At 57.7% G+C, this 19,671-nt stretch overlaps 2 protein-coding genes across 3 annotated transcripts in view; both read right to left on the reverse strand.

Annotated features, from left to right (window-relative positions):
- Positions 1-1,018: 1,018 nt before the first annotated feature.
- ISYNA1 (inositol-3-phosphate synthase 1) lies at positions 1,019-4,706 on the reverse strand. Its single transcript, XM_090026960.1, has 10 exons — positions 4,447-4,706; positions 4,201-4,362; positions 3,944-4,073; positions 3,664-3,857; positions 3,436-3,585; positions 3,062-3,277; positions 2,599-2,763; positions 2,400-2,513; positions 1,623-1,840; positions 1,019-1,420 (listed from the first exon to the last, which is right to left on the reverse strand). Exons 1-10 carry the CDS (start codon positions 4,558-4,560, stop codon positions 1,210-1,212), a joined length of 1,674 nt encoding a protein of 557 aa, XP_089883086.1. The 5' UTR covers positions 4,561-4,706; the 3' UTR covers positions 1,019-1,209.
- A 424-nt stretch (positions 4,707-5,130) lies between these two features.
- The window catches only part of ELL (elongation factor for RNA polymerase II), a 64,829-nt gene continuing 50,288 nt past the window's right edge, over positions 5,131-19,671 (reverse strand). The window contains exons 7-12 of one of the 2 annotated variants that reach the window (XM_090026962.1): positions 19,283-19,379; positions 15,692-16,181; positions 13,514-13,580; positions 12,094-12,265; positions 10,885-10,929; positions 5,131-10,011 (exon numbers count right to left, since the gene is read on the reverse strand). In XM_090026962.1, the coding sequence (XP_089883088.1) occupies positions 9,907-10,011; positions 10,885-10,929; positions 12,094-12,265; positions 13,514-13,580; positions 15,692-16,181; positions 19,283-19,379 (976 nt within the window). In that variant the 3' untranslated portion in view covers positions 5,131-9,906. Of the gene's footprint in view, positions 10,012-10,884; positions 10,930-12,093; positions 12,266-13,513; positions 13,581-15,691; positions 16,182-19,258; positions 19,380-19,671 lie in introns of both variants that reach the window. The other variant, XM_090026961.1, reaches the window with a different exon arrangement.

A 19,671-nucleotide genomic window follows, 5' to 3' on the forward strand; every position in this document is an offset into this window, starting at 1 on the left:
GTCCTGGGTCTGGTCTCATTCAGCATCTCCATAAGTGGTTTGGACGGGGGAACCGCAGGCTCCCATAGCAAATCTGTGGGTGACCCCGGGGGTGGTGCCGCGGCCGCGCTGGAGGCAGGGTTAGGATCCAGGACGCCCTGCCTAGACCGGAGCCAGGGGCTGCAATCGGCTCGGCTCGGGCACGGTCTTCTGTGCGCGGAGGACCCCCAGCGCAGACAGGCTGCGGGACTGCAGCGAAGGCCCTGGGGTGACTGCGGACCGGAGGCTGACCATGTGCCAACACCGGGCTGCTGGTGCAAGCACAGCTAGCAGCCTCCTGGGCTGTAGTCGCGGCAGCCGCCCTCGCACATCATGGGCCGCGAGTCCCCCACTCGATTCAGGCCTCATCTGGGCTCGTTTGTCTAGGGCCGGGCCCCGCACTTCACACAGGATGTGGTCAGTTTGGAAAGAGGCCAGAGCAACACGCTGATAAGAGGCTGGGGGGAAAGGCTGAAAGAACTCGAGTTATTTAGTCTGGAGAAGACAGCAGCCTGCAGGCGATGGCAGAGGGTGGAGGTGGGCCGCAGGGAACAGGGGCCTCAAGCTGCAGCAGGGGAGGTGGGGGCTGGAGCAGCTTTCCAGCTCCACGGGCGGCTGAGCATGCAGGCTGCCCAGAGCAGCGGTGCAACCTCCATCCCTGGCCGTCTCCGAGCTGGACAAACGCTTGGCTGGGCCCGTTTAGTCAGGGATGATCCCACCCTAAGCAGCCCCTGGACTAGATGTGACCTCGCGAGGTCTCTCCCAGCCTCATTTCTTAACTGGGTGCATGGGGGGATGAGGGACCAGCTGCAGCCCCAGCTCACCAGGGCCATTCCTGCTGCTATGACTGTCCCAGGGGCCCGTGTGTCCCAGCCACGCTGCCCAGCCAAGCAGATGGGGAGGGGGGAACCCTCGGATCACCCCCCTCAGGCTGCAACAGGGGCCTGGGGCCCACATCAGCTTGCCACCCCTGGCCACCAGCAAGCCCCAGAGATGCCACTGACTTGGTCTAAGTTTATTCAAGACGAGAAGGGCTCACAGTGTCAGTGGTGCTGGGGCAGGGCCCCGAGGAGCTAAAAACCACGTACAACGTCCAACCCGCCCTACACACACCAAGGGAGCCAAGGCCTGGGGATGCTGGCCCCCGCGGCACAGCAGCCCTCGCCCTGGCTCCTGGCCCCCCAGCCTGCTCTACTTGTCCCTGTCCGCACAGAGGCAGGCGTGCGAGGCCCCGGGCCCGTTGCTGCCTGGACACACGTGGCTGTTCACCTGGGCGGCCACCTTCTTGCTGGAGACGGGGCAGCTGGGCTCGGCCGGACAGGCCCGCTTCTGGCTCGGCCACGGTCGCTGCATCTTGTGCTCCAGCAGCATGTGGTTCTGGGGTGGCAGCCCCACGCAGGCCCTGCGGGAGCGGAGAGCTGCAGGGCAGGGCAGGCCCCAGGCTGGGGGCAAGGCTGCGGGCAGCATGCCCCTGGGGCAGGGAACCCTGTGGGGAGGCACTGGCCCCCACAGCAGGTCTGGACGTGGCACCAGTGCCCGAGGCGGGGGGGCCCTGCGTGTCGGGATCCCGGCTGGGTCAGCGCCCGGAGCCCAGCGGCTGGTACCTGAGGATGTTCTCGATGCAGCTGCGCTGCCGGAAGAGGGCGTTGACGACAGGGGTGCCCTTGGGCACCAGAGGTGCCTTGCACAGGAAGGCCACGATGGAGAGGACGCTGTGGAAGCCCTGGAAGTCGGGGTCGCTCTCGGTGCAGAAGGTGATGCGCTGGCACAGCTCCGTCAGGATGGCCAGGTCCAGGATGATGGGGCTGGCCAGCAGCGAGTCCTGGGGGCAGGGGTGGGGGAGCATGGGGCCATGCTGGCACCCCCTGCCCATGCCCTGCTCCTTGGGCTGCCCACAGCCAGCGGGGCAGGAGCCAGACAACACCCCCAGGGACCACGGAGCTGGGAGAGGCCCCACCAGCAGCAAAGAGTTTGGGGAAACACCAGCCTCGTCCTACGTGGAGACCGGCCGACCCCAGCAGCTGGGACCCCAGACCCCCCTCCCTGCCATGGCCGTATCCCAGCGCCTGCGGTCTCCTCCCATTGCCCGCCTGGCCGGGGTGCTCTGCTGCTGCCTGCTCTGGGACTGCAGAGCTCCTGGAAATCACAGCAAATGGGCTGGAGGGACCTCAGAGGGTCACATCTGGTCCAGCCCCTGCTCCAAGCAGGACCAGCTCCAGCTGCATTATCCCAGCCAGGGCTTTCTGAGGGATGCTTCCAGGGGGGCACGTTCCAGGTGCTGTAAGCGGGGTGAACCCGTCGCCGAGCACCCGGGCTCCCACCTGCACCCACAGCCCAGGCTGCGCACGGAGAGAGGCCCCCGGTGCTGCCCCCGGGCCCACCTCGCACGTGTTGTGGACAACGATGGTGTTGGTGCCGCCCATCATGATCTCCGACGTGTACTCATCCAAGGCCCGCTTGCTGTCGCCCACGTACGGCACGTACTTGATCACCACCTGTGACCCAGCGCTGCGTGTCAGGGCCCTGGCCCCGTGCCCCCCGCCTCAGGCCACAGCCCCCGCCCCCTCCCTGCACGCTCACGCAGTGGTCGGGCTTCTCGTGGGGCCCATACAGCACGGGGTTGGCCTGCACCATGTCGTCCACCACGCAGCTCTTGGAGAGCTCCTTGGAGCGGACCTGCTCCGGGGCCGACAGGTTCTTGCCGTCGTTGTTGCCCAGGTGGTTGTAGCTCACGATGGACACGGTCTGCAGGGGCGGGGGTCACAGAGCAGCCCTGGGCTCTGCACCGGGCCCCAGCACAGCTGCAGGGCCCTCCCCGGCCCCGCTCCGGCCCCCGAGCGGCTGCTGAACAGGTCCGGCCGGATTCCGAGGCGAGGGCCCGAGCTGCCCACGGCCCGGCCCGGCACTCCGGCCACGGGAAGCCCCCAGCTAGCCTGGCGTGCCCCGACGCCAGCCCTGGGAAGACCACACCCCCTACTCCAGCCCCGCCCCCGCTGCCAGCACCCGCCCGGGGGGCTGCGACTCAGCCCCCTGCCCCCATCACCTTGAGCCCGGAGCCGACGAGGAAATCCACCAGCACCGACTTGAGCTTGGTCTGCCCCGACTTGAAGTCGTCGCCGCAGATGAAGACGCCGCGCTGCACAGCCAGCTCCACGGCGCCCGGCACGAAGGTGTTCTGGGGCGAGCCGTTGATGTAGGCGCAGCCCTCCAGGATGCTGGCCACCGCGAACAGCGTGGACGGGGACACCTCCAGCCCGCGCTGCAGGCGGGGGCAGGGCAGCGTCTCAGCGCGCGGCCCGGGGCAGCCTGAGCGGGGCTCGGGGGCACACGCCTGCCCCGGGGCAAGGCCAAAGCGTGCCCTGGCCTCCCTGCGGCAGTGCCGCGGCGGGCGGGCAGAGCCCTGCCCATCTCCCTCACCTCGACGGCCTGCAGCAGGTGGTCGGCCGTGTCGTTGAGGCCGGGCCGCACGGCACAGAAGCGCTCGGTGTTGGCCGTCCACAGCACGATGACCTTGTCCACCCCGCTGCGCGCCCGGAAGTCCTGGATGTCCCGGCGGATCTGCGCCAGCTGCGGGAGCCGCGGCGGCGGTCAGCGTGCGGGTGCGCGGGCCCCGGGCAAGGAGCAGGTCCAGCCCGCCAGCCCCACCTGCTCGGCCTTGGTGCCCAGGATGAGGTTGTCGGCCCGCTGCTCCTGGTTGGCGGCGATGAACTCGGGGATGTAGACGGAGGGCCGGGGCTTCAGCTCCTCCATGTGGGGCCAGAGCTGCTCCTGCAGCTGCCAGTCGAGGACCTGGGCGCGGCGCATGGCCTGGGCCAGGTTCAGCGAGGAGATGTCCCAGCCTGCGGGGAGAGCCGTCAGCGCCCGGCCCGGCCCCGGCCCCCGCCCCGGCCCCGGCCCCGGCCCCCGCCCCCGCCCCGGCGCCCACCGTCAAAGACGATGTCGTTGGGGTGCACCATGGGCAGCAGGTCCCGGAAGGGCACGTGCACGTCGCCGGCGGGGCCGGAGCCCAGGCAGACGGTGGAGGCGTGCAGCAGGGAGCCGTGGTAATTGGCATGCTGGGGGGGCAGAGCACGTCAGCCCCGGCGAGCCGCGCGCGGGCGCGGGCGCGGGCGCGGGCGCGGCCGCGGCGGGGCAGCTCGGCGCGGGGCGAGTCCCCCAGGCCCCGCCGCAGCTCGGCCTCACCTTCCGCCCGGTCTTGGTCATCCAGGAGAGGCCGAGGCGGTTGGCCAGCACGGCCGCGGTCACCGTGGTGCCGTTGTTGCCGCCCCAGCCCACCAGCATGAGGCCCAGGCGCGGCACCCTGCGCGCCGTGCGGAAGGTGAAGCGGGTGGCGCACGGCTGCACCTGCGCGGGAGCGGAGCGGAGCGGAGCGTCGGCCCGGGGCGGGGGGCGCCCCCCCCCCAGCCCGGGCCCGGGCCCCGGCGCTACCTTGGCGCGGCCGCCGTCGCGGCTCACGCGCGCCGTGCGGTACGTGTACCGCGCCTCGATCCAGTCCGCGCTGTACGTCACATCGGGGCTCTCCACCACGAACGGCTCCGCCATGGCTCCCGCGGGCGCGGCGCGGGCACGGGCTCCCCCGGCCCGGAGCCTCCGCCCCCCGCCCCGCCCCGCCCCGCCCCCGGCCGCCCGTGCGGCAGCCGCGAGCCCGGCCTGCTTCGCCCCCCGCCGCTGCCACGGGCCGCCGGGCCGGGCCCTGCCTGGGCCCGCGCGGGGCGAACGGGAGGTCTCTGTGCACCGGCACTTTTCCGCCGCTCCCTGCTCGCCGCCGGGGCCCGGCCTCGCCCGCCTGCGTCCAGCCCAGCCCGGGGGGAAGGCCCCGCGCACAGCAGCGATAACCCGGACTAGCTCCGTGTGCCCGAGGCCGGCGCCACACCAGCTATCCCCGCCCCGCGCCGCAGGCAGCCGGAGGTCCGAGGCTGGGCCGGGCCCGGCTCGGCTCTGCCCCGGGCCGCGGGGCAGCCGCGGCTGGTTTCCGGCGCTCCGAGCGGGGGGCCGCGCCGGAGCTGCCGGTACATTTCCACTGGCAGGGCTCCAGGGGCCGGTACCCGGGTCACGCCGCGCCGCGGCTGCAACGCGGGCCCCGCGCTCCCTGCCCGGCGCCGCCGCGGGCCCGCCCGGCGCAGGGGCGCGGGGGGAGGCAGCGTGGGTCGCAGCACCGCTGCGCGAGGGGAACAGGGCCTGCTGCCCTGGGCTCTCCCCAGAAGGAACAGGAGACACGCATGGGCACACGGCAGGGCACGGTGGAGGACCGACCTCCGCGCAGGCACGGAGGGGTGAGCGGCCTGCCCCAGCAGTGCTGCAGGGGCACTCGAGCACCAGGACATGCCCCAAGGGAGCGGAGCAAGGGCAGCTGCTGCGCTGCAGGGCCCTGCACCTTCCCCATCAGCTGCACCGGCCCCTGCGTGCGGGGCTCCTGCACCAGCTCCTCTGCTCCAGGGCCAGCAAGGCCCGGGGCAGGCGATTCCGGCGACCCCAGGAACAAGTGTTTAGTGCTGGTCTCCTGTTCCTGCCAGAGGTGCACAGTCCAACCCCAGGGCAGAGCGGCCCACGACTCCAAAGGAGTGGCCGGCGCAGGGAATCCAGTGCAGGCCCCAGCAACCGGCAGCAGCCCCTTTAAGCACAGCCCCCCCGGCTGGCAGCGATCACTGGCACATTAAATTTTCAGCTGGTGGCAGAGTCAGGTTTCGAGGCTGCAGACGGGGGGCGGCTGGGCCAGAGCAGCAAGGAGCCTGCAGGAAATTTCCACTCGCCTGCTCGGCTGGCCGAGAGGGAGCGATGTGCCCCTCTGGCCTGGCTGGCCACCTTTGCCTCCTGCAGCCAGTGCCATGGGCATCAGGGCCCGGCTGGGACCAGAGCCGGGCACCGAGTGGTCCCCAACGCCTCAAGTGCCAGGGTCTCTAGTGCCCCCAACCTCCCTGTGAAAAGCATCTTCCCCCGGCACCCCATCCCCTTCCCTCCACGCCCAGGGGTTGAACATGTCTCGGGGCAGAGGAGCAGCCAGGACGAGGAGGGACGTTGCTCCATGGGCAAAATCACCAGTTGTGGCCCAGCCTCTTGTCCCCATCCCGCAGCTGTAGGACCCACGAAACCTTCCGCTGGTCCAAGCAAGGCCCAAGGCTCCCGGGCTGTGTCCCTCCCCACCCCGCCCGCAGCCACCCCAGCAAGTAGGGCAGTGCTGACAGGGAGTAATGCTGTTAATCCACCAGCCAGGACATCAGATTAGCATCGTTAACCTTCAGCAAGCACCTCACTCCCTCTGCTCTCAGCTGGAGACTGGACCAGGCTGGGGGGGGCTCTGGTCCCGGGCTCAGTGGGCAGAGAAGTCCCCTGGGCATTGAGGGCCCGGGGCCAGCTGAGGCCTCCAGCCCAGTCCCAAGGACTAGAGCCCCCTCACTCCTGAGGACTGGCCACAGCACTTGGCGGGAGATGCAGAGCCATGTGGCGTCTGGTGACCCCCAGCTGTCCCTCCCAGGAGGCAGCCAGCTCTGGGGTGTAGCTGTGCTACAGCCTGCGGGGCTGGGCTCTGCTCTGCTCCTCCCTCGCTGCCCCTGAGCTCGGGCACATTTCAAACCTCACTTTTCTGCCACCCGCACCCCTCTCCCCTCGCACCAGAGAAAGAGACAGCCGTAGAGGGGTTGCTTTCCAATACAGTGAATTTATTATATGTTGCAAAATCAGCATTCAGCTTTTTAGTGTACAAAAGGACACTAGCTCTTTTAAGAAAAGACGAGGCAAGCTGAAGACTCTGCTGCTGCCTTGAAATCGTAACATTTTGGCAAAGTGAAAAGCTCTTTGTAAACTCCAACTCCATGGCTCAATATAGTTGTATCCACAGTACAATATTACAAAGGAAAACACGGGATCAATAAGTTAGATCAGACTTAGGTCACCTACAACTGGTTTCTATTAACCCAAAAAGCACAAAATTTGCCTAGCTTCATAATAGCTAAAAGGAAAAAAAAAAAAAGGAAAAAAGGAAAAAAAAGGCAGATTCGACTACGTTTCTTTAACACAGTCCAAAAAAAAGTGAAGCAGAAAATAGTTGAATGCTAATTGGGTCTCACAGTTTGGATATTCATTAAATATTTTCAGTTTTATATTCCAATTTTTAGAAGTTCCAGAATATACATGTAAATGTACACAATACATCTCCGTATACAACTCTGTTTGCAAAAATATCTTATAGCAGGTGTATAAAGATTGAGATCCATCTCTATTTCCTTCCTTCCAAAAAAACCCCCAACCCCCGCCCCAAACAAACAACCTCCCGAAAAATTGCAAACCCCGCTTTCCAAAACACAGAGCAGAACGAGAAGTGTTTCCACGGAAGAATCTGTTCAGCTCGGGGGCCGAACGGCTGCCTTTTCGGCCACTCGAGGTCTGCGGTTCCTTCTGCTTGCGAGAGGAAATGGACCTGGGCTCGTTCGTACAGACACCGACTCTGCTGGCCAACGCGTGCCACCACCACGAGCCAGGCTCTGGGGACTTCAGGAGATGCTGCCTCATGGCACGGATCTCGTGCTGTCACCAGGAAGGTGCAGCTTCCTGCCACCACAGGGAAGGCTGGCGCTGACCAAGCCTGGTGGGGAAGCTCTCGTGGCATGCCCAAGGGACCACAGGAGCTTTCCAGGCACGGACCGGACCCTATGTCTGCAAACAAGGGGGAGGGAGCCCTGGAGCAGGGAGGCAGCGACACGTCTGAAATCCAGTGCCGTCCACGTGGAGGTGGGGCGGCAGGGCTTTGGGGCCCGACAGGAGCAGGATCCAAGCGCAGACAGGGATGTTGGGGCCTCCCCCTGACGCTGGTGCTAGTGAGGAGCAGCAAAACCCAAATGCCACCCATGCCTGCCAGATTTAATGTGCGGGGGGGGATATGCAGACCCACCCTGCTGGGACCGCAGCTTTCGCTTGGAATCAACTCTCCTCGCCACACGGAAGCACCCAGAGATGTGTAGTGCTACGGACAGACAGCTGGCCCGTGCCCGGACCTGCCTTCCCCTGCCCTACGTGGCTCTCACAAGCTCTCGGGGGCAGGGGACTGTTGCGAGCCAAGTGTTCCTTGAGCCTTCGGATGCTTGCTAGGACTTTATCCTATGGCGTGATCTGAAGGAGGAATAAATGGCAGGGACCAGACTGCTGTGGGGAGCAGAGAGCCCTGTGGGCCCTTCTCTCTCCCAGCTTCTCACTGATCCCCTCAGTGTCGGGCCTTCGCGATGCCGGCTGGAGGGGCTCAGTGGCCAGCTGGCTGTCCACAGAACATGGCTGGAGAACCACCGTGCTGGGGCTAGCGTGCTCAACATGGTTCAAGCCGCGGGACACGCTCTCTTCGGCACTCATCCATCTCTGACGATGGAACGCCAAGATCCTGGGGGAGGGAGTGCGGGGTGGAGACGCGCTAGGATCCTGCTCAGGTCTGGACAAGGCAGGGAACAGAACACCAAACACTTTAAAAACTATGTACAACTCCAGCAGCGGCTGCCCCAGGCAACAAGCCAACAGACCTCGCTGCAAAAGCCCTGTCTCTGCGGAACCGTCGCACCTGATGGACTCGCGGCCCCGGGGACAGTGGAACAAAGGGAGTCTCTGACCACCCCAGCTACCTTCCTTCCTCCTCCCTGCCAGTGCTCTGAGGCAGTGAGCAGGACCCTTGGCTCTGAGCAACATGGAAGAGGGAAGGAACGAAACACTGCAGGTCTGGCAGGAGCGGAGTGGCACAGACCGTGGTACAGAGGGCACCTCTGTGCTTGTGGGCTAGTTCCTCATGCCACCAGAGAGAAAAGACTGCAACACAAAGCGGCAGGGACAGAGCACGAGCGCCAGGGACTGCCACGGACATGCGACCTGGCTGCCACGGCAGGCTCAGGCACCTGCTCTGGCGCCCGACTCACTGCTGCAGCTTCTTTGGAAATGTGCAAAATGGAACAAAACAGAACAGAACAGCACCTATCCAAGCCCCTCCGGCAGGTCATTGCAGTAACAAAATAACTTATCTGGGTAGCTACCAACCAGCGTTAGTAATACTGCAGCGAGAGACAGGACAGGTTTGGAAACACTTGGCCTAAAAGGAAATGGGAGGCACAGGTTTAGAAAAGATGCTCTTTTTTTATACAAAAATAGACCATAGTCTCATTAGCAATTAATAAAATTGGCTGTCTCAGTATAAAACTAGAAAAAAGTCAGACGGGCAGGTCTCCGGCTTCCAGCCTCACACCGCAGCGGTCGGCCCAGTCTGTGCCACCCGCTCCGAGCGTGCGCTGCAGGAAAGGTTCCAGGTACGAGGCATCTGGCACCAGCACTAGACCCCATAGGCAGCGCAGTGTCCTCTGGCCGACACCCGCCCCGGTGGGCGCAGATCGGACAGGATGATCCAACTCAATCCCCCAGGCCTCGCGCTGCTCGTGTGCGGACTCATGCCGCTGGCACAGGAACAGTCGAGGTGCCGGAGGAGGAGGTGGCAACCTAGCAGCATTCCAGTTCCTCGCCATTTGCAGAACAGAATGGGCAGTGCCGGGCTGGGACAGCTCCACGCCGCTCCAAACCTGAATCCGAGAAAACCACCAGCTCTTTACCTTTGGGAGTTGCGTTTGCCTGGGGTGAGTTTTCCCTTAACTGTCAAATGCTGGCTTCAAAAAGAAAAAAAAAAACAACCAAAAAACAGCAGATTTTCCTTTTGTACATTCCAATGTTTGGAGAGGGGAAACTTGAGAGGGCCACACCAGGCACTGCTCCCTGGCTCGGACCAATTCACCATCACAAATCATGCCCAAGTTCTTCCAGCTATGAGGCCTTAGTGCGCCTCTCCAAAAGGAATCCCGGCTTGTTGTGGAAGGGGCAGTAATGTCCAGGTCAATGTTTTTACCCTTCCCTGTCCAGATCCTAGAGCCAGGACTAAAACTGCTGTTGGTCATACTCTGCTATCAATTTTTTTATGTGAGCCAGTTTGTTGTGGAGGTATTCGCAGCGGTTCTTCTCCTGACTGTAATTCGGGTTTGTCTGCAGGGGAGAGGGGAAGTGCAACGACAGACGTTAACTCTCCAGTCCCACCCTCCCCTCCTTGGCAGATGGGGAAAGGATCAGAGGACCCCGGGATGTAAGCATCGCTCACGGGGCTGCCACGCTAGCGCTACATGACGACCCTTGCTGAAGCAGTGGAGGGGCAGTCACTAGCCCTGCGTCCAAGATGCCCCATGGTCTGGCTGCCCACTCCTGGTTCTCAACTCCTACTCTTCTTCTTCCTCCCTTAAAATGTTCCTGAGCCCTAGTGTGCAGCATGGCACAGCTTCACTGGCAGCACACCCAGGCCAGCCTGCTCTGCCTGCCTCTACCTCACCTCCCTAGACAGTGACCAGGACAGCGACCAGGACTGCTGGCATGTCTGCAAGGCATTATGGGCACAAAACGCATATGCCAGCATCCTCAGCAGGGGATCTGTATGCCCACACCAGCTGCTACTAGTCATTTTGAGCGCAGATTATATCCAAATCCACCAGGAACCTCCAGTCACAGGTATCCAGACCAGCAGGATCTGCCTGCCCTCAGGTCACATCTCCAAGCTTCAGTATTGTCCTTTGCTACCTCTGATGCTGATGGCACTTTAACCCAGGCATGCTTTGATCAGCAATCAGGCACGTCAAAATGTTGACTAATGTGGCTCAGAGATGGATCCAGTACTGAGCCACTGAGCACGCACCACTGCAACTGCAGAGGGAGCGTGGGCTTCCAAAACCCGGCCAGATGCACCCCAAGGTAAAGCTTAGCACTGGTAATCTGACGTATGAGAACTACCCGAGACTTGCTTGCTTGTCAAGTGAGGTCCATTTCTTACAACCCCCAGCCCCAGCCCATGGCTGAGAGATTCATACTCACCTTTTTAATTTTCCGGTATTCCTGTAAAATTTGATCATGAATAGTCTGAAAAGGAAAGGACACCATTACCTTCTGCTGCCACAAAAACAGTAACACGAGTCACTGTAGTGCACAGCACATCCCAGATACCCAGAGCTGGGGACAGCGAGAAAGATCCCCTTTTCCAGAGCACAGTGCTCATTGATGAGCAGACAGTTAAATTTCCACCAGAAGCGTAGAGAAAAGCCAACTTAATAGGTAAAAATGTGCACTTGCATATATGCAAAAATAACCTGGTGGCAAAAGCCAAAGGTGAAAAAGGCAACCAGCTTGAGAGAGGATGGAGTGGGACACGCACAGAATACAGCACAACCACCCGCCAGCGATGTAGAGCATGAGCCTCAGTCTTGCTACACTTCATGGGTGCAGTCATGGCTGTGGGAGAGAGCCTTGCTGTATCACTTGGGTTATAGGCTGAAGGATCAAGCCCATGTGCCAGTCATTTCTCAGGGGCGAGGAGAGCCCCCAACTCTGCTCCACAGGGAGTTTAATCTACAGCAAAATTGCTGTTTCCTCCACTGAAAAGTCTCGTTTTTCTTGGATCATCAAAATAAACCAACAGAGAAAAGCGAGGGCATTTCAAAGGGAAGGAAGGACATCTGAGCAGGAAGGAAATGCTGCCTAGTACAATGGGGACCCTGTAAAGAATAGCTTTTTAGTCTCAGCAAACTTATTTTCTCAAGGTAATGAATAGTTAAAGCTTCTTGGAATCAGTCTGACAGGTTGAATAATGCTGGGCTATTAAGGTGAAAGCTTCAGGAGAAACAAATGACCCCATGCTAAGCCCCTTTCCAGCTCCAATACCCTCCCATATGTGTGAATATCATTTTTCTGGCTCGGGTGATGTACTAATAGCTGCCAGCAGGTTTTGGCTGGGGATGCCGGTTGTCTAACTGAGGCTGCTCCCTGTCAACAAGTACTGCAATGCGTGCTCTGACTCAAAACTGAAGGTACTGGGTTCTCGGACAAGCCGCCTGCGAAGCTGTCAGCTGCACGCACATGGCGCATCCATCAGTCTGGGGCTGCCCACAGCACATCCCACACAAACACACGCAGCGCCTGCGAGTCCCTGCCCTCCAGCACCCCACAAAGCTGCTACCAAAATGGCAACAGCAACTGCATCCCCGCAAGTGGCAGCCCGAGTGCTGCCGCAGCGATCTGCGTCTCTACCTTGTATTCTTCCGAGCCCTGTGAAAGCTGCTTTAGCTGCGAGTCCAGCTGTGTGAACCGGCGGGTTATCCTTTCTATCCGGGCGTGCAAGTCTCTGTACTCATTGTACTCTGCGTTGAAGTCGTTCTTGTAGCTCTGACGCTGCTCCAAACAGGAAATGGCTGCGTATTTTCTAAAGGGAACAGAGATCAGTTAGTCGATATGAAGGCCTCTTCCCAGACAGCTTCCCAGGTTACTATGGTGCCAGAAAGCTGAACCAAGGGTCTCTTGGGCGTTTGCCTTCCAAGGCAAAGCTCACTTATTAGAAGTGGCAGCTGACTTGGCTTCCCCTCTCTCATCTCTTCCTTCTTCCACTTGCAGCAAGATGAAAACTTAGGGCACTTATACACGTGACGGACCTCTGCTCCAATGTGTGCTAATTAGCATGTGTTGGAGCAGACTCGATTCTGCTGGAGCGTGCTAATTAGCACACTCCGGCAGCCTCTGTGTCACATGTATTCAGCATCCCTGTATTTCAAAGTGGTGGTGGGGGTGCTTTAACTAAAGCTTGAACAATCTTTAGTTAAAACAGCCCTGCCACCATTTTGAAGTGCAGGCTGCTGAATACACATGACACTGCGGGAGCTTTAATTAGAGCAGCTCAGAGCTGCTTTAATTAAAGCACCCCCTCAACCCTGGAGGATGTATAGATGCCCTTAGATTGTTAACTACTCTGCTCCCACAAGTCAGAGGGCACACAGAAAAAGCAGGTAAAAATGGACTGCCCTCACTCGACCTGGCATGAGTTCCACAAAGAGGTTCAGACTCAGTACTGCGACTGAAAGGGGGCTAGTGGCATGCACTCTGAACCCCGAGGTGAGCAGACTCTTGCTGCAATGGTTTCAGTAGCTGTCAGTCAACGTCCTGCAACATCTAAAGACCAAGAAGTTACAGACTGATGCTCTTCCCAACAAAACATGGGAAAGCAGATTTTCACTTCCCCAGGAAACCCAGCACACAGGATCTCCAACACCTTCAGGACTGCTGGTGTTGCTGGGCTGGTGGTAAGCAACTGCACTGCTGCGCACTGAGCATGCTGGTCCCTCTCACTGTTGCCGTCTATACCATGGGCTGTGTTTAATCCTTGAAGTCCCTTCTGGCCCAGGCAAGGCTCAGCAAGCGCTTTTGACAACAAGATGTTATTTTAAGGGCAGGTGTCATCACCCGCTGCCCAGAAGGAGGTCCTTGACTTCTAGCATCAGGGAATAGTGAGAAGACCTGCTCTACATCTCGCTTTAAGGCACACATTTGTGAATCTGGACCCATTGTTTTGGCTTTTTCCTCTGTAACTAATTTGCTTTCCAGACTTTAATACAATCAGCAAGCCTAACTGAGTGGTAATTGGCAAGTCTTAGCATGATGGACCGACTGATATACTTACAATAAATAATCAGGCATTTCTGAAGTTAACGTTGGTACAGTAGCGTTATTGCATGTTCCATTTAAGCCTGAAAAATAAAAACCCAGTCACATCAGTCCCACATCCGACAGGGTCATTCATCAGTCCAGCTTCATAAACCCATTTAACCAAATCCTTGATGTATGTATACACTGACTGAAGGCAGAGTGTCAGTACTGTGATGGGGCCAAAACCTTAGGACTGCAAACAGCCCCACACAAACCACTACACTGGCAGTGGCCAATGCACCAAGCTGCAAAGACATTTCTGAATTTAATTGGTTTATAAATATCGCTGCGTGCCTGTAAGCAGGGATAACATGCTAATCCCCACACCGGTGAGCTACCGAACATGATTCACAGCGTCCAGATGGGCAGATTAGATAATGGAGCAGGATGTCCGTGTCCCCTCCAATCTAGTTCTGTCGCTCATCCCACGGCCCCCTTGGAGATGGGGTGAAGGGATACATGCGACAGTGCCTTGAGGGGTTTCTGATTCCACACTATTCCGATTCCACGCGGCCCAGCTGGAAAGTCAATCTCGGCCCATAAAGCAATGGGGGCAGGTAAGTGGCTCCAAAGGCCCAAAACAGGGGGGGTTCTTACTCCTCCACCCAACCTCTTCTTCCAGTGGCTCAGCCAAGCGAGCAGCGCAACTGCCCGTGGTCCTGTAACACTGAAGGCACACAAGGGTGGCAGCGTAAGCCCCAAACCAAGCCGCATGGCACCAGCAAACGCTACTCTGGAGCAAGCCCTCCAGGGAATGCAAGGGAGCAGGAAGCCCAGAAGCTCTTTCCAAGGTGAAGCCTGACCCTGGTTTGGCCCCACGGCTGCCAGAGACTGGAAAGAAAGGAAATCAGCAGCAGGCCCGGGGAAGGGGGCACGAGCCTGGACCCTGCAGCTGGAGACTGGAAACAGTTTGCCCCAAAGTCCTCCCTACTCTGGATCAGGGAAGAAGGTGGTGACTGGGGCCAAGGTAGAGGCAAAGCACCAGCGACAGAGGAAAGCCAGCAGCAAACAACAGCTATCCCGGAGGCTTCTTCTGTTTGGGAGCGCCACCTGCCGCCTGCCGTCAGGGGACCCAAGGCGAGCGCCGCCTCTCCACATCCCAGCAGCAAATGCTCTAATAGAAGCATCCTTGACTTTGTTTTGTTCCAGTTTCTTTTAATCCCCAGGCAACTGCACACTGAACCGAGCCACCCTACATGTTTCATCAACGCCGTGCGTGTAGCCAGGCTGTGACAAGGAACTCATGTGAACCACTACGCTGCTGTTACTGCTACTACCCTCCTACTTCACGCTCTGACTTGGGATTTTTGGCAGTGCCAAGAGCTCAGAAACTGAGAAAAGGACTGGGAATATTTTGCTATTGAGCAAAGAGTGTCAGGAGAACAGTGTGCATATTCTACAGATTTATGCCATGGTCAAGGAGGAAAAAAAAAGTAAAAGGGAGGGTAGATTTCCACCTTTCAGACTATCCAAAGTCGATTTTATCAAAGCGTCTGAGTTCAAGGGCATCCTAGAACCACTCTGGTAGGTGCAGGAGAACAGGAGACCCAGCGGTGCTTTTCACTGGTGTTAAATCGCCTGCTGCTCTCAAGCTCCCTCTTCACAAGCTGCTCTTCCCTCTAACCAAAATACTTCATTCCTCCTGTAAGGACTCAAGTGCATTGTCCCAACACCACATGCCCCATCACATTGGTCAGCTGCTTCCAGTATGCCCAGCTGTAAGAATCTCTATGACTAGCTTTCATTATGGGAACGAAAAGAGTCACTAAGGTGGCCATGATAATATCAACTCAAGCCTGCTGAACGCAGCCTGGCACCCATGTAGTCGGAAAAGCACTGTGTCCAAAAGACTCAGCCATCACCAGCCACCCACCCAGGTGTTAATCACGCTTTTCATTTACTACAGAGAAGCGCGATGCCATGTGATATAGATTCCAAAGCAGCACAAGATAAAAGGCTAAAAACAGGAAAAACTGGAATGGTTTTGCTCAGAGCAAGGCTGTTTCCTGATCAAGAGAGAGAGATGGTGGTAGTGTTTCAGCAGTGGTAGCGGGTGCAGCTAGAGGCATGCAAAATATTCAGAAGACAAACATGCAGCTACAGTCTACATAAGCACTTCTCCTGCCCCCCTCACCTTTCAGCAGTGACTTACCTGGGACATCCTGGGGGGCACCGATTAAGCCAGCATTCTTGATTGCTTCACAGTCCTGCTTCTCCTCTTTGCACTTCTCATCACTTTTCTTCTCTTTTCTCTCTTTCTCTTTGTGCTTTTTAGACTTTTTCTTGCTTTTCACATGCAAGGAGCTAGAGGGGAGTTTGCTGGTTTGGGCACAGTCTGTTGACAAAGGATTCGTCAGTCTGTCAGCTGCCTCAGGGTTCTCACAGTCTCTGCCGTTGTGACTCAGGTCATTGCTGACATCCGAAAGCGGGTCGTGAGGCCGTGGCAGCTCCAAAACGGGCAAGTGGGAGCCGGAGCCAGTGGAATCAGCTGCAGCTGATGTCACGGCTGGAGCAGGCGCCTCTTTCCCGTTGGAGGAGTTGAGTTTCCCATTGAAAGTGGGCTGAGTTCTGTGGGCCAGGTGTGAGATCCTCGACTTCTTGCTGGCTGGTGGATCGATGAACTCCAGGGGCTGGGAGCGTTTCTGAGGACAGAGAATAACGTTTTGTTTTTGGAGTCTGACAAGAAATCATTTCAGCCCTGGGCATTCAAGCTCAGCTGCCACGAGGTGGCGCTGCCGCATCAACAACCACACACGTCACTGCAAAGGAAACACAAACACAGCACCCTGGCCAGTCCTTTGCTAAGCCCCAGAGACCTCTTAGGCACAGGCCTGCTGTGTGACACAGCCACCGACCTGCAACCTCTTCTAGTCACCAGAAGCACTTCCCTCACATGCTGCCTTTGCAACACACCTAGGTGCGAGCCGGGTAAAGATAGCAGCACCTGCTCAGGAGCCAAGGATGTCACTCCCAAATGAGGACAGCTTCCTGCTGCCTTTGGTCACCTGCTGAAGACTTGTAGCTCAGTCGTTTCCCCTTTAAACTAGCAATAAAGTTTAAAGGGAAAGAGAAAATCCCCCCCGCCTTGGAAATTAATGATGGGGGCAGCATTATCACAGCCAAACACCACAAGTGCCAACAGCTCGAGTAAGAGACTGAATGCTGCTATGTGCAGGCTGCCATGATCTTCGCTCCCCTCGTGTCTGAGAGCAGGGAAAGGGCAGAGGCTCTGCCTTCACCAGTTGGGACAGTGACAGATGTGCTGCTCTGGGAAAGGGCTCTGCTCTTTGGGGATAAAGCCACAGCTGATGGAGGTGGCAGCAGTGCTCTCATCTGCATCGTCTGCTTGGTGGCTGTCGGTGGGTTACAGGTCAGCAGTGGAGGGAGAGTTGGGTCAAAGCCAAAAGCTGCAAACACCGAGCTGACTGCAAGTGGAGAGGCAGCCAGATTATCTGGGGAAGGCCTCAGCACTGCAGTGCCCACCTGCACAAGCCTGAAGCAGGTTATTCACTATCCAGTGGAACACAAGCCATAGTTCTGACTGGTTTCTTTTGGATACTTCTTTCCTTGCTGTCTCAGATTGGACTGCTGTGTTTGCACATGCAATTTGACCCCCACAGGAAAGTGAGTTTGGAACTGTGATGCCAGTCTGGAGATGGACATCCTTTTTTCTTTAGTTATTCCAAAGGGAACATTGCCCGGTGACAGAAGGTTCCTCTTTCCAGACAGGCACCAGTCAGAAAGGCTGTGGAGAGGAAATATTCACTCTGCCAGGTACTAGTGGGGCAACAGCACTTCCTGACTGCTTTCAGTAACACCAGCAGACAGCTCCCTGCTCCTTACCACAAGTGGCAGGACCCTGTGGGTGGGAGAGGGCTGAGGTCCTTGCATCTCAGCAAGGGCTACATGCTTTGGGGCCTACAAAACCTGATGGATGTAAGAAGCAGAACAAATGAAGAGCTGCTAAGTTCAACCTTACCTCAAGGCCAGCAGAGCCTTCCTCCCCTTACATGCCATGGGCCAAATACATGCACAGGTCTTCTAAAAAAGTTCAGTATGAAACTAAAGCACAGGAAAAGACACTTCACTGCTCAGTGCAAAATGTGGCAGCCAAATAACTGAGCCTCGGACAACCTACCCAGAATCCCTGCTCTAGTCATTGGAAAAAGCCACTTCCTTAAGAGACACTACAGCTAAATCATACATGGACCGGCACATGGCAGCAAGAGAAAAATAAAGGTGGGCTGTGGCTTGCCTACTAATCCCTCGCTAGTTGCACTGGAACCATTCTGGGTTACACATTTGCCTGGAGCACATTACTACCATGGAGAGTAGTACAAGGCACTGTCCATTGATAGGCTGCAATAAATCATTTATTATTCAACAGCCCTGTGTTCAGATGCTAGTTAGTCAGATTTTACTGGCCAATAACTCCTACATATTTCACTTCCTTTTCTTTCCTAATAGATGCAACCAAGAGACAGACCGCTAGAGAATGCCAGGTTTTGTATTCAGATTCTTAAAAAAAAAAAAAAAAAGAAAAAAAAAGTCCCGAGCGGAGTTTAATGAATTAACAAGTAGAAGAACTTCAACATCCTCCCGCCTTGCTCAGTGAAAAGGATCACTCTCTAGGTACCAGGCAGGCAGCCAAAGAGCAGCAGGTGAGGACTGAGAGCTTGCTTCCTGGTAAACTCTGGGTTGCATGGTTGATTCCTGGACTTGATGGAGCAGTACTTCGCCTCCCAGAAAGCATTTTGTTTCCTTACCTGCTAACAACCACTGCTACTGATTCTCAGCATGGCTGTCCAGGCAAAGCAGGCCTTACATATTACACTGGCAGGAGGATGATAAATACCTAGCTTCCCTGGACTACCCTACAGAGTGCAGAGGTGGTATGCATTTCACTGCTCAGCCAAAGCACTGAGGCCAGAACAGATCAAAGGCTGGTTGAGGGATGCCCTAGCAGATGAGCCTTTTGGCTGGTTATCACAGAACACAGCTTATACCCGTTCAGACCACTAGTATAGGAATGGGATGGCACCTGCTTTCTGAGGTAAAAGCAAGGAGGTGAGAGCTAAGCTAAGGTGCTCGCCTCACAAGCTACTAAATGCCAGACCCTACTGATAGGCAAGAGGCCAGCTATGAAGAGGAGAGTCTTCTAGCTGATGCAAGAATACAGGTCAGCTCAGACTCCTTTTGCCACAGGGCTTCTACAGGCGAGAAGCTGATGTACTGGTAGCCAAGAGCTACTTCATGATGCAAAGTGCATTCAACAGCTGTCCAGGATTATGGGTAGGAAGGCTCCAGGAGATGCAGGCTCTGGAAACCTGGCAACAGGCTACGTGAGTAAACATGAAGGGGCATATCCTCATCTCCAAGAAGCTGCCCGGATATGCATACGGCTTTCACAGCTCGGCACACCAGCAACACCCTGCTTTGATCACTGCAATCAGACCGCAGGAGCCCAAGGTCTGAACACCACTTTGTTCTGCTTGGGAGCTGCTCATTACTGCTCGGCTCCAAACAGCTACGGGTAATGAGTGCAGTAAGCACTCTCGTCTCATCGACTCCCAGCAGAAGTTAGCCGAGTGTCAGAAGGCAGGTTATGCACCACCCCCCTCCCCTGATGCTGAACAACTTGACCAGGGTCTAGAGCCAGTGCCCAGCTTAGTGCTAGATGCTAAGGTTCTCTCTCGCCCAGAGCCCATCCTGCACGTACCGATCCCAGTGGTTTGCCACCCACCTGCGGTGGCGACGCAGAGTTTGCGTGGTCTTTTGGCGGACTAAGGGAAGAAGCATCCGCTGGAAGGTTGCTGCTGTTCTGGGGCTGACAGTGTTTCCTGAAAGACAGAAATTAAGAGGGGTTCAGATCCTGTGCACAAGACGCAAGCATGCCCCAGCAGCAGCTGCAAGTTATACAAAGCAAGCTGAGCCCAGAATAAGTTCCTGACCACTGGACCGCCAGTGGAGCTTCAGCACAAGTGTGGCTGCAGGCGTGCAGGACACACAGGGATGTGGCACTTTCTGCTTGGCTCACTACAGCTCTTTGTACCCAACTAAGCAAGCAGCAACAGCGCCTGTAGAAAGAAAACCTCCTCACCTGAGGCAAAGCTGCTACACTCACCCCAAGCC

This window comes from Crocodylus siamensis, chromosome 14, assembly GCF_052110815.1.
Source record: "Crocodylus siamensis isolate JL-2025a chromosome 14, ASM5211081v1, whole genome shotgun sequence".
NCBI classification, from domain to species: Eukaryota; Metazoa; Chordata; order Crocodylia; family Crocodylidae; genus Crocodylus; species Crocodylus siamensis.